Source organism: Solanum pennellii, chromosome 9 (assembly GCF_001406875.1).
Source record: "Solanum pennellii chromosome 9, SPENNV200".
NCBI lineage: Eukaryota > Viridiplantae > Streptophyta > Magnoliopsida > Solanales > Solanaceae > Solanum > Solanum pennellii.
In genome coordinates this window covers 81,697,706-81,711,686 of record NC_028645.1, presented here as the reverse complement: position 1 = coordinate 81,711,686, position 13,981 = coordinate 81,697,706, and the positions used below count along the sequence as shown (strand labels likewise).

The window sequence follows — 13,981 nt, the reverse complement described above, 5'->3', positions numbered from 1 at the left end:
AATAAGCAGTTATGCGTTTGGATAAAAGTGCTGAAGTTAAAAAAAAAGTTGTTGATGTGTTTGGCAAATAAGTGCTGATAAACAGTTTTTTAAATCAAAATGTCTGAAATACCCTTAAAAGCTGTTAACATAATAAAAGTTAATTAATTTATATTTTACAGTCATAAATAATTATATTTTGCTATCATTCACATATTTCTTTCTCATCACAAATTATTTATAAGAGGAATATAAACTTATTATAGATTTTAAAGATATATAATTTGAATAGATCAAAGAATGATTTAAGATTTATTTTAGTTTCATCCATAGGTAATAATAATTGTCTAAAAATATTAAGGGTTATGGAAGAAAGAGATGTTAGGGTTATGTGGGTAATTTGGAGATTGTATAAAAATATTAAGGGCAAAAAGGTAAAAATGTGGTCAACTTAAAACAGCTTATAAGCTTAAAAAAAAAAAAACACCCCTACCCCAGCTTTTAACTTTTGGCTTAAAATAAGTTTTTTTTAACTTAAAATAAGTTATTTTGAGTATTGCCAAACAGCTAAATAAGTCAAAAACCAGCTTTTAAGTCAGTTTGATCAGCTTTTAAGCTGAGCCAAACAGACTCTAATTCTAAAACTGAATAGAATCAATAGCTTAATTAGCATTTTATTATTTTTTAAGATGTGAGAGGCATGCATTATATTTTGTTCAGCCAAATTTCATCCCTACAGGCTACAACAGTGGGGGAAAAAAAGGTTTTTTTGTCTATATTAATTTGGCTAAAGTATCATGTACATTAATATTTCTACATAAAAGAAGTTTAAAAATAAAAATAAAAAGGAAAAATAACAAAAATTTCTCCCTTAAGTTCACTTATTATCTTTACCCATATTAGTTTTAAAAATATCTAAAATTTTTCATTTTTAAGTCAAATAAGGCGAATACAAAAATGTGACAAAAAATGAGGCAAATACAAAAATGTGACAAAAAATGAGGCGAATACAAAAATGTAAAAATGACGCGGATACAAAAATGTGACAAAAAATGAGGTGGACACAAAAATGTGATAAAAAATGAGGCGGATACAAAAATGTAAAAATGACGCGGATACAAAAATGTGACAAAAAATGAGGTGGACACAAAAATGTGATAAAAAAATGAGGCGGATACAAAAATGTGATAAAAAAAATGAGCGGATACAAAAATGTGACAAAAAATATATAATGTATCCGCCACCTTTTTATTGTATCAGCCCTATTATATATCCGTGTTTTTGTATATTTTTGAGGAATTTTGATCATTAGAAACTTATGAGGAACAAATGGTCATTTAGCCCTAAAAGTATGTTATTTATGTCATTTTGCCCAAATAAAAATGGTGTCTAGCCAATTTAATAGTTTTTTTATAAAAAAAAAAAAGTTTACCTATCTCTATATCAAATTGAGACAAATTAATTAGCATAGGATATTATATTTTGAGTATTGTATTTGAATTGAAAAGCAAAGGACCAAATATTGAATTCTAAACCTAAGTAAAATAGAATTGTTCGATACAATAAAGTTTTGCTATTCAAGAAAAAATATATATAGGGTGTTAGGATAAATATTCTTCATAACTATGTGACCGGACAAAAATTAATAATTTACAAAATGAGTATGAAAATAACATAGCGATAACTTGAAACAAATTAACTTACTATCTCCACTTGTCTACTTGTCAACTTATCTCCTTACATGTAGTTTGGAGATCTTGTTTCTACAAAAATACAGAGATTGTTTCAGATAGAAAAATGGCCCGAGTAAACCATATCAAATCAAGATGGAGAGAGATACAATTGATACAAATTTTCAAGTAGAAACTACCTTGAGAAAAGAACAGTATCAAAAGGCAAATACTATGATAATCGAAGTAAAGAAAACAACAGGTAATATTAAAATCGAAGGTTATAAAGCTAATAAGAAAGTACTAATAATAATAGAGAAAAGGAAAATGAGATGCGACACAAGTACCTACTACTCTTTTATCCTAATCCTCAATCTTCACAACCTCCTATCTCCATAAAGGTCGGAAGAAAAAAACAAAAAAACAAATGGTAATGCGAAAACCGACGAATAAGATATAAGAGAGTACTAATGACAATAAAAAAAAGAGAAACTCGATGCAACATGGCTACATACTACACTTCTATTCTAATCCTCAATCTATGTAACTTCTTATCTCGAGTCATGCCTCGATTAAATAAAAGTGAGTCATGTCATATCTAATCTCCTCTATCAAACTCTTCTTCATACAGACTTGACTAAAACAATGAAATAAAATATCTCACCATATTAAGATTATCTTCGGACCAATTTAATTAACCAGACATAAAATGAAATCTTTATAAAAGTGCCTAGCTAGTATCTAGGCTTTCCTATGAAAAAAAAAATAACAAGAAACCTTGATAAATAATGAATCAGAATGTCATTTCATCTTAGAAATCAGTGTCTTGTTAGTCCCAAAGATGCCAATCTCCACAATTGTTGGCATTGATGCAGCCATGTATGAATTAAAAGTCTTTGACATAAACAACACATACAAATTAACCTTGCTTACAATTTACAACCATCTCATCAATGCCATAGAATATATATATATATTTAGCTCAATAATGCTAATTAAAAGAACAAACATGTACAACCTTAGTCTTGATTCTTATTGTATCACTTTTATATATTGCTCACATATATATTCTTCATTCAAGAACTAGTATTGGAAGAGCTAGAATATTTCTATATGTAGTTAAAAGAAAGATAGCTCTTGAAAGGTCTATTTGATATTTTTGGTAATATTATGAAGTGCATATAAATAGTAGCCAATGAGGACAATGTGTGAACCTAGATTAAACAAGTATGATGTATTTTCATGCAGATTTCACACATCTAGACTAATTTTAATATTTGTTACATAGTTCACTGACATAAGTGTTGAGTAACTCTGTCCGTCAATACTTAATTAAGCAAATGGGAAGAGATCACACAGTAGTTTTGTCATCGCTGATATTTAAAGTTTGAAACCTCGGACTTCATGGTTTCCAATCTAAAATGAAACTCACTATGTCATATCCTTGATGTAATTTTAAACGACTATATATACTTGTTTGCATGGCACGCGGATCTAGTGTACAAATTATTAGTTCAATCAAATTCGATAGTTTTGGCTCAAATTATGTATAAGTATTAAAAGAGTTCATCAAGTACAGAAAATAGATTTCAAATATAGAAAATCAAATAGGTTATGATGAAATTCCTTATTCGACCTCTAGAATATTTAAATTTTGAATCCACGCGTTATTTTGATTTGGTAAAGACTTAAAATAACCTTTGATAGTAGAGTCCGGAGCCTAAAGGATAAAAAATGTTAACAAAAATTCCAAAACGGTATATGAAATTTCTTTTTAACCAAAAGGGCAAAATCGCTCGCGAAGTAGCGATTTTGTCCACTGAAAAAAGCAAAATCGCTGCTATAGCAGCGATTTGTTAAATTTGCTTTTTTTTAAAAAAAAAAAATTATAACAAGCGATTTTCAAAATAAAAATCTTTTTTTCAATATTTCTTTTATATGTCGCTGCTTAGGCAGCGACTTGTGTATAATTTTTTTTAATTAATATTTTTTGCTTTTTTTTTTTATAAAAAAAGTTTAAATCAATTTTTTATTTTTTTTTTAAATCAAATAGCTGCCAAGGCAATGATATTTAATTAATTTTTTTATTTTTTTAAAAAAAATAAATCGCTGCCAAGGCAGCGATTTTAAATCAAATTTTTTTTAGTGATTTAATTTTTAAAAATTAAAAAAGAAATAATTAAAAATCGCAGCAATTTAATTTTAAAAAAATATTGTTTTCATTTAAACTTTTTTAAATAAAAGAAGCAAAAAGAAAATAAAAAATTTAAGGTAATGTCGCTGCATAAGCAGCGACTTACTTAAAAAGGTTATAAAAAAAATTTTGAAAATTGAAAATCGCTCCCTCGGGAGCGATTTTGTTTTAATTTTATTTTTTTTAAAAAAAAATCAAATTTAACAAAATCGCTGCTATAGCAGCGATTTTGCTTTTTCCAATGGACAAAATCGCTACTTCGCGAGCGATTTTGCCCTTTTGATTAAAAAGAAATTTCATATACCGTTTTAGAATTTTTGTTAACCTTTTTTACCCTTTAGGCTTCGGAATCTTTGATAGTACCTCATAACACATGATTTTCTTGGTTCTTATAACTTGGGGGTGTTTTGTCTGCCATTTTGTACTACATATAAAGGTGATTTTTTATGCAAAGCCACCTAGTTAGGACTAGGTATTTTATTCCAAAGTATTTGCTAGACTTTTAGAATCACGAAATATGAGTTATCGCACAGAAACGAATTTATTTAATGTGCACTCAAAAAATAACAACCATCAATTTTTTGAGGATTTCCAAAAAGAAAGGCATTTGAGATTCATTGAACATATGGCATTTATGAAGAAACTTTATGGTAACGTTTAAGGTTGATACGTAATTTGATACCCTTATTTATAAGGACCGATAATACCAAAGAATAAGAAACTTATATGCTAGCCTTTAAGAATAAGATTACAAATGTTTTTATTTTCTCTTACAATGTTTCATGGTAAAAGTTTATTCATATTCGATGTTTATATCCTATCTAATAAATATGTTGCGTTGTATATATTTTCAAGTACCTTAATTCAGAGGTGGAGCTATGATAAGCTGAAGGGGGTTCGGACGAATCCATTGACTTTTCCGTAGATCCTACATACATATTAAAATATCAAATAAAACGTACAAATAAATTTCCTGCGAACCCTCTACCATTATGAGGCGGGTGGCCCAGTGGTCTCCATGCACCCAGTGAAGTCATTCAATTCGTGTGAGGGTTCTCAAAATCCACTCTCAGCACGAAGCTTTATTTAGACACTTTTAACTTGATAATCACTAACAATGAAATATATTAACTCATTGTTATTGTGTCTTATATACACTCAATGCTGATGTAACAAAATGTGTTTAGCTTATGATTTTTTGTAAGTTGAAGTGTTCAAGCTAACACACTAATGACGAGCTTGAAGTGTCTAAATATGCATATCTCAAATTGAAGTATTGTTTACTTCTCAGCCGAGACAAACTTAAATATAAGTTTATACAATTTGTTTTAATATATTATGTCTTCATTTTTAGGCTAAACAATAAACACGAGAATTCAATAGTATATGTGATATACCTCATCACTACCGCAATGGCGTTAATTTTTAAAGGAGAAACTACGTAATTGATCATATTTCATTATTATATATACTATTATTATTATCTATATTTTAAAAATATTACGTATTTTACCATTAATTAAAAGTTTTCTATCATTTATTGAAGAAGATATACCTAAATATATGTATTTTTGCTATCATATACACTAACAAAGGGAGAAAGGCAATCGAGATGGGGAGGGATACAAACTAAATTTGTTATATATCTCATACATGTGACTGATTAGTATGTATATGAAATATCATATACATTGGAGAGGGGCGAGTAAGATAGAAAAGAAGCGAATGATATTTATTATATATTTTAGATATATGATAATCACTTGGATACATTGTATCTAGAACAAACTGCACCTATTTTTGACCTCATGTATCCCGTTATACATATATTTGGACATTCTAAACATATCTAGATGTATCAAAATCTTATGAAAGTCGTAATATTTCAAACTAAAATATATCTAAGTAATTAACTCTTAAAATCGAAATGCTCCCTCCAATGTGTCAAAATTTCATGAGATATCCCACAAATTGACTGGCCCACCAACAACCTAGGTTTCACTTTCAATGTATATATGGTCAATCCATATAACTAAAATGTATACCTTTGTATTTCCACTTAGACCAACACCCCCAACCACCCCCACCCCAACCCACCCCATCTTCATAGTATAATAATCCCAAATTTTCAAAATAATCTCATATATATCTTATCTTTGTTTTTCAATCCAAAAAATAATCCTATTTTACTTGCATGGATTTCTCTCTACCATTGGTTACAAACATGAGTTTCATTAAGGTAACAAAAAAAGTGAAATCACTTTAATCACTTTTTTTAATAAAATTTTCTCCTTTGACATTATGCATGATATAAATTTTCTAGATTTTGAAAAATTAAATCAAGAAACAACAATGATGCAAGACATGATGCTTCATCCTCAAGAACATCATCAACTTTTTAATGTACAAGTTATGTTGAATTCTTATTTAATTATTATTATTATTTTACAGATTTATATAGATAAGATTCAAGTTTTTACTAGAAATGGGGTTTTGAGAATTGAATTATTTTTTTATTCCTCTTTGATTTTTTTTCTTTCAAGACCTTGAATTAGATCATATTATTATTCCTTTCATTTTCTTAGGTTGCATTTAATCAAAGAATATTTTGCTTTTCAAGCTTATTACTCAAGTTCTCCATGTGAAAAATGATTCTTGTTTTTTAGTCTAAGGTTCTTGTAAAATGACTTTTATGAAAGGGAACTTAAAAACTATAGACAAAAGTCTCATGCTTATCAACATAGCCTTTTAGTACTACAAAAGGACTCTTTTTCACTAACATAATCCTCAGAATTCATATCCTTTTTTTTTTGTGTACAATTTTAGATGCCACAAAGAGTTTTTAAGTGAACGTACCGTAAAGTATTAGGCGTCTCTCGAGTCTCGTGCAAATTACATAAAGAAAGAGAGCATAGCTTTAGATAATATACATTCAAGTGTTACACATCTGTCGAGTCTCGTGCAGATTACATAAAGAAATAGAGTAGCTTTAGATAATATACATGCATTAAAGTGTTAGGCATCTGTCGAGTCTCGTGCATGAAAAGAGATGGTTTTTAGATAACATACGTAACGACATGATTCTATTCTATGAAAAAAGTAGTATAAAGATGCTACTAATAACAAGTGATATATTTGACTATGGTTTTTTTGTTTTTGTTCTTGTAGGAAGAGATGCCAAGCCCAATAAATGATCAAATTTTGAATTTTTGTGAATCTGAACTTTTTTCAGAAATACAAAATTCAGATGTTGCTTCTACCTCAAATAATTCTTCTTATAGTACTAGCACTACAACAAATTTCGATCTAAATAAAATCGAAAAAAATGATGAAACGATCACAAAAACAACTACGAGTAATGTTAACAATAATAGGTCGATGATATTTGATACACAGGATGAAATTGATAACGATATTTCAGCATCAATAGACTTTACCCCATCCGCGAATTTCACTGTTCCTGATCATCATTTTTTACAACAACAAGAGGAGCAATTCGACGTAAATTGCTCTGTTATTCCCCTGTCTCATCATCTTATGGGGCCTTCATTATACGAAGATGAATCGTTGACATCTCTCCCTCCTTACATCCGAGGAGTCACAAGTACTCCTTCATGTGCATTTCTTGATCATAATATGGTGAATTATCTTCAAGGAAATATCAACAACACAATATTTGATGCAGCTGCTAATAGTCATGCATTGTTTTTTGGATCTCAATTGCCAAATCAAGAAATGGATTATCAAGGAGAAAATGGTAGAATTTTTTGCCCTGATTCCTTGTCAAGAATCTATAACAATGAGATTCAGGTATTTATTTCCTTTCATGTGTAGCACACGAACAATTCATCATCATCTACTGTATATGCGTAAAAAATAAGTGTCTTCAGATGAACCCCATGTGAGACTAGGCAAGGTGTAAAAAGGAAATGAGTGAGTTCTTGCCTAAGAGTAAACTTAAAATAAATCGAAGAGGGATTTTCCCACAACAAAAAAAAAAGTTTTTCTCCCAAATCGAGGTAATAGACCACCTTATGTTCGATGTAAGTACCATTAAGTTAAATAAATCGGAGAGAGATTTTTCGATAACAAAAAAAGTTTTTCTCCCATATCGAGGCAATAGACAACCTTATGTTCGATGTAATTATCATTAAGTTAAATAAATCGGAGAGGGATTTTCCGATAACAAAAAAAAAAAAATTTCTCCCCGATCGAGGCTATAAACCACCTTATGTCTAATGTGATTATCATTATGTCTGTGCTACTCCTTTGCAGGAAAATTACACTGTATAAATAGGTCAAATTCATCTTAATAGCTATTATATGTTGAACTCCTTTGGACTTTTTCGTATATTTTCTTTTTTTTTTTATATTTTGAATCATCTGACTGAAAATTCTGACTGGCGATTTTTTTTTATGTAGGCATTGAGCAATGAGAGTCAACATTTGGTTAGTGGTGGTGGTTGTTCTAATACTTTGGCCACAGAAATCACAAGTTTTGAAGATCCTACCTTTAAATCTGGTAGGTGTTCAGTTGAAGAAAGGAGGGAGAAGATTCATAGATACATGAAGAAAAGAAATGAGAGAAATTTCCGCAAAAAAATTAAGGTCTACATCTTCCTACTATTTAAACTTTTATTCCATCTCATCCTCCTCCTAAAAATCGTTGTAGCAGTGGCGAAGACAGAAATTTAATATTCGATAGATGGTATAATTTTTTTTTTATGTATATAATATAATTTTTTGATGAAGACATTCTGTGTGGCGATGTACTTCTAGCACTATACTTCTTTCCTTCTTTTTTTTCCCATACTTTTCCTTTCACCGGGGGTTTTCATTTTATTTTATAGAGATTCGAGAAAATTCTATAATAATAATAATAATAATAATAATAAATGCAGAAAGATGAGAGCGAGGTACTTTCCTTGATATACAAAAAGAAAATTTAGGATGGTGTTTTACAAAAGATGAGTAAGGGGTGGAGAGAGGAAGGCTCTCGACGAAATGAATCTAGAAACAACATGAGAATTAGCATTTTTCATATAAGTGTTTTTGTCTCTTCGAGACAATACAACAAAAGGACAACCCTCTATATATGTCGACCTCGATTTAGCATTGTAATTTTTATCAGTAGTTATAATTCTCACAGATGTTGAAGCAACTCCTCTATGTTGTGTGGAGGGGGGGGGGGTCGCCGCCTGTTAGAGGCGATAACCACCAAAACTACCTGAATCAAGTGTTTTGATTGAAATACTATAGAAAAACACCATATTATCATTAATTACACTTGCTACCATTGGTAAATTTTAATTACTTTCATGCGACAAAAAGAATAACTTTATGAAATTCAGTGATTATACGTGAAATTAACCCTATTTCAAAAAATCGCAGTATGCATGCAGAAAAACACTAGCAGATAGTAGGCCAAGAGTGAAGGGAAGATTTGCAAGAAATGATGAATTTGGTGAGGCAAGTAAAGCAAATTCTTGTGGTACTATTGAAGAGGATACAATTAGTCATGAAGATGTTAGACTCAATGATATAATGTATCATCCAAATATGGTTACATCTTCAACACATCATGACAACAATGCCACAATTTTCACCTCAAATTGTCATGTACCAACTACTAATGATCCCTATGATATGTGCACACCTCTCTATTGTACAGATGGTCAAATGCACTAAGTTAAAGAGTTTCTATAAAGCTCTACAATGTGCTCCTGTATAAGTTCTTCCTCTACATATAACAAGGTACTCTTCTAAAAACCCTTCATGTGTTTTTGGAATAAGGCATAAGTATACCTAGATTAATATGATCGAAATTTCAGAGATTTATCTTAACTAAACTAAGGTTCTATTGCTTTTTTGGCTTACATGGGACACTATGTGACTCCACGTAGTTGAGGCGTGTGGGAGATATTTGGATGCCACGTAAGTCAAAAAGACGTACAAGATTACAAAAGAATGGTTTCGGGGGTGGGGGGGAGGGAGTGTTGCTCAATTTTCGATCATGGTCTGGGGATCCTTGTGCCTTATCCCTATGTTTTTTTTTGTAGAAAAAAAAACTATCTTCGTCTTAATTTATGTTTTAGTATTTGTCTAAAACACGAAATTTAAAAAGAAAAGTTTTTCTTGGAACTTGTGCTCTAAAATAAAGTATAGGTACTTGTGAGGTTTAAATGGTCTTATGAAGGATAACATTGTCATTTTAAAAGTTAAAATTGTTACCACTATATATGAAAATATGTCATTCTTTTTTGACATAACGCATAAATGTACCATTTGGTCATTTAAGGTTGCATATTTAGCTAAAGCCAACCAAATTCTTTGGACGATCAAAATGGATTGAATTAATAAATAGAAAGGCCGAGGGCCCTACCTAATACATAATATTCAACCCAACATATCTTAAAATTTATGGAGTTCATATAAATTATTTATTATAATTTTAGGGGAAAAAGTCTGAAAAATATTTTCATTTTGATAGAAATTGTTGTTACGATACCAAGTTTGGAAATGACCTTTTACCCCTTGTACTATTCAATAGTGTATTTTAAGGTGTATATGTGTCTACGCGGACATCATAAATATTGCAACATTTTAAATAGTAATGTGTCCACGTGTGTACATATATACCTTTAAAATACACTATTAAATAGTGCAGAGGGTAAAAGGTCCTCCATAAAGTTTGGTATTGTAACAACAATTTCTACCAAAATTAAAGTATTTTTCAGACTCTTTTCTCATAATTTTAATATATTCTTATGTATAAATTTATACTCTATGTCAAAAATATTGAATTCAAATAAACTCAATATACTGAAATTACATTTGCCATCGCATGTTATAGCAGATAATTTGACTTATTGTCATGTTACTAATCACAACTTTTCTATGAATAGTTATAGTTACTTTTTTAGGTGTTTTCATAATGTAAAAATTATTTTATACTATTAACGTATATAATTAAACTCTTTAAATATATTGTGTGACAGTATTAGGTAGTGAAAGAAGAAGAGGTGGAATTCATTATATATATATATTATTGGTGTGATGTGAATTCAGATATTGCATCAAGCAATCTTGGATTTGATCAGCTGTGTCAACTTTTATTTTGGATACAATTTTTGCAGAAATTTGTTTCCAATGGGATGTATTAATTAGTCATAAACTAATTAATTAGAGAAAACAAAGAATAACTAGTAATAACTTAATCAATATCCTTTAGTTAGGGCATGTACGTAAATTTTGTAAATGTTATGCTATTGTAAGTTAGACTTTTGTGTTTTGGAAACTTCAAATATTTTTTTTTGAAACTCAAAGGTCAAACTTCAAATATATTTGGTTTTGGCTAGGCCAGACTTCATATATATAATGACTTATTTAGATCGACTTCAGATATTTTTATCGAAGTTATGGCCTTGTCAATACCCATAATTAGAAAAAAAAAACCCTAAGTTTGTGGCCTTGACAATGCCAAATTTGAGACTTGTTTTTTTTTACTAAAGTTGTGGCTTTAACAACGCCAAACTTCAGACATTTTTTTTAAAGGCATAATATATAAATACGTCTTTTAACTTGGGTTCAAATCACATTTATGCGCTTCAACTTTGGATGCGCACAAATAGACACTCAAACTTGTATAAAGTTGAAGAAATAGACACATGTCCTACATGTCATTTTTTGTCCTACGTGTGCTGTGTCATGTAGGACTCATGCGTTTATTTATTTAAAACTTGGATAGTTAAAGTGCTTGTTTATGCATTATGAAAGTTGGAGGTCAAAATTAATATTTGAAGCCAAGTTTAGGATCCAATATATGTATTATGCCTTTTTTTAAAAGAGGAAAATTTCAAATATGTCATCGAACTTTGAGAAAAATCATATTTATATCATCCGTTTAAATAATGGCTCATGTATGCCATTTTCGTTTGAGAAAAGGCTAATACATGTCAATATTTGTTAACAAAAATGATATAGAAGAATCAAACTTTTAACGGATGGCATAGATGAGTCTTTTCTCAAAATTTGATGACATATTTGATCCTTATTCCTTTAATAATAATTTAATTAATGACGTTGCCGAATCATAATTGACCACGTGTAAAAAATGATTTTGCAAAATCGAAATTATTATCGTTAACAAATGATGGCATGGATGAGTCTTTTCTCAAACGGAAATGACATAGATGAGCCAAACCTTTTAATACATGACATAAGTTAGTTTTTTTTTCAAAGTTCGATTATATATTTGAGTCTTTTCCTTTTTAGAATGAAATGCCAAAAAACACACTTAAATTTTTCAGTTTCAAACCTAAACTATTTGGAGTATGAGCAGTAGTGGAGGTAAAATCTTCAGTACGGGGTTTGAAAATCTAAAGAAATGGACACACGAATAGTCAAATGGGGTTCGACATCTACTGTATATACCTAAAAAGTTATTTTACCATGTAAAATTAATTTAATTTTCCGCCGAAGAAAATTCGATGAACCTTCTAATGATAAGGTGGCTCCGCCACTGAATATGAGAAACACACCTAAATTTTTACTAATAAATTTGAAAAACAATCTCTAAGAACCGTCTAATGATAAGGTGGCTCCGCCACTGAGCACGAGAAATACAACTAAATTTTTACTAATAAAAAAAGTTTCCACATAGATTGTTACGTGGAAATTAAAACAATTTCACCATGAAAAAAAGTGATAACACATAATTAACATATTTAACAATCTCAACTGAACATATAAATTGAAACAAATGACTTCACTTTAGAAAAATCAAAACACATTTTTTTAAGTTAGCATTGATACGTGTTTTTCGAAGTTAAATATTTTTCGTACTATCAATAGTTTAAGTATGTTATTGACATTTAACTAATAAAAATCTGTCAATATAAAAAAAAAAGTCACATGCATGAACAATTTGGAGACCTTTATCCCTGAACTATTTAATAGTGTATTTTAAAGGTATATATGTATTCACGTAAAATATTACTATTTATAATTATGCAATATTTTTATGTCCAGGTGAGCACATATATACCTTTACAATACACTATTAAATAATGCAAGGGGGTAAAAAGTCTTTTCCAAATTTTGATATCGTAACAATAATTTCGATCAAAGTTCGAATATATTTCAGACCTTCTTCCCCAATGGTGATTTGTTATTGTTTTCAAGCTTTTCCTCCAAATTTGGTCCTTCTATTTAAAGTTTTGGAATGTGTATTTATATAAGATGTGTATTGTAATGGTATGTATGAACTATGTATAAACTTTTTTGAAATATTTGTGATTTCTTATTTTCTTTGTACATGAAATCTATATAAATTATATATAATATGGTTCTAAAAATGTTAGAAATTGTTATACGTATGAAATTTGGTGCCACATATAAGAAGCCCAAATACTTGGCTGCCATTCACAAAAATGGTCTCGAAGTTTAAATATTTCAATATAATTAATTAAAAATCAATACTTTTCGAGTAAAATATACATCCAAACCCTACTTTAAAAATTCCAATTTTTAATTTTCAAGTTTATAACTTCAAAATCTATAAACAAACGAAAGCTTAACTTCCAAATACCATTTTTAATTTTTTTTTACCTCAAATTGTGCTACTAGATATACATTTTCTGAAAATTAAATGATAGAAAAGTTGGAATTTGCCTAAAAAGGAATAAGGGAATCATATTTTGATGTGCTTTTTCTTTAACATATTTCAAAGACATGAATTTATTATTTATGTAACTGCCAAAACTCTTGTGATTATATATGTTGATTTATAAAACCATATATTATAATATTTTTTTTTATAAAAAGTACAAAGTTTTCCTTTTCTTGGAGGGGCAATTGAAAACTCCATTTTAAAATCATCTTACAAACTTTTGCAAAAAAAGGTGTTAATAAGACAGGATATATGGTTGGCCACATGCTACATTTTCTCCAAAGATTCTAATGGGGTGGTGAATATTCGATCCCGAGTTCGAGTCCTGAAAATAAAATTAATTTCGAATGAGAAATGAATTTGAATTTCGAGAATAAAGTTGATCTCGATAAGAAGCGTTTTATCCTTAAAATAAATTTTTTTAAAGATAATCTGAATTTAATTAGTCAGATTCTGAATTATTTGTGT

The 13,981-nt window shown here is 29.3% G+C and overlaps 1 protein-coding gene across 4 annotated transcripts; it reads left to right on the top strand.

The window, feature by feature from the left end:
- Positions 1-6,132: 6,132 nt before the first annotated feature.
- Positions 6,133-11,327, top strand: LOC107030850 (two-component response regulator-like APRR9). Of its 4 annotated transcripts, none has more exons than XR_003580304.1 (5): positions 6,133-6,246; positions 7,012-7,653; positions 8,266-8,451; positions 9,235-9,597; positions 10,842-11,327. XR_003580304.1 is itself a non-coding variant. In XM_027919564.1 (4 exons), the coding sequence occupies exons 1-4, from the start codon at positions 6,145-6,147 to the stop codon at positions 9,529-9,531; spliced, it is 1,233 nt and encodes a 410-aa protein (XP_027775365.1). In that variant the 5' UTR covers positions 6,133-6,144; the 3' UTR covers positions 9,532-9,679. The 4 variants fall into 4 exon arrangements, 2 of the variants coding, with proteins under 2 accessions (XP_027775365.1, XP_027775366.1); XR_003580303.1 differs by having other exon boundaries at positions 6,133-6,252; XM_027919564.1 differs by lacking the exon at positions 10,842-11,327 and having other exon boundaries at positions 6,133-6,252; positions 9,235-9,679.
- The last annotated feature ends 2,654 nt before the right edge of the window (positions 11,328-13,981 follow it).

Bases quoted from the DNA above. Each gene is read 5' to 3' on its own strand.
- LOC107030850 (XM_027919564.1), top strand. From the start codon at position 6,145: ATGCATGATATAAATTTTCTAGATTTTGAAAAATTAAATCAAGAAACA. The intron at 7,654-8,265 runs GTATTTATTTCC...TTTTTTATGTAG, and splicing joins TCTATAACAATGAGATTCAG to GCATTGAGCAATGAGAGTCA. The intron at 8,452-9,234 runs GTCTACATCTTC...AAAAAATCGCAG, and splicing joins ATTTCCGCAAAAAAATTAAG to TATGCATGCAGAAAAACACT.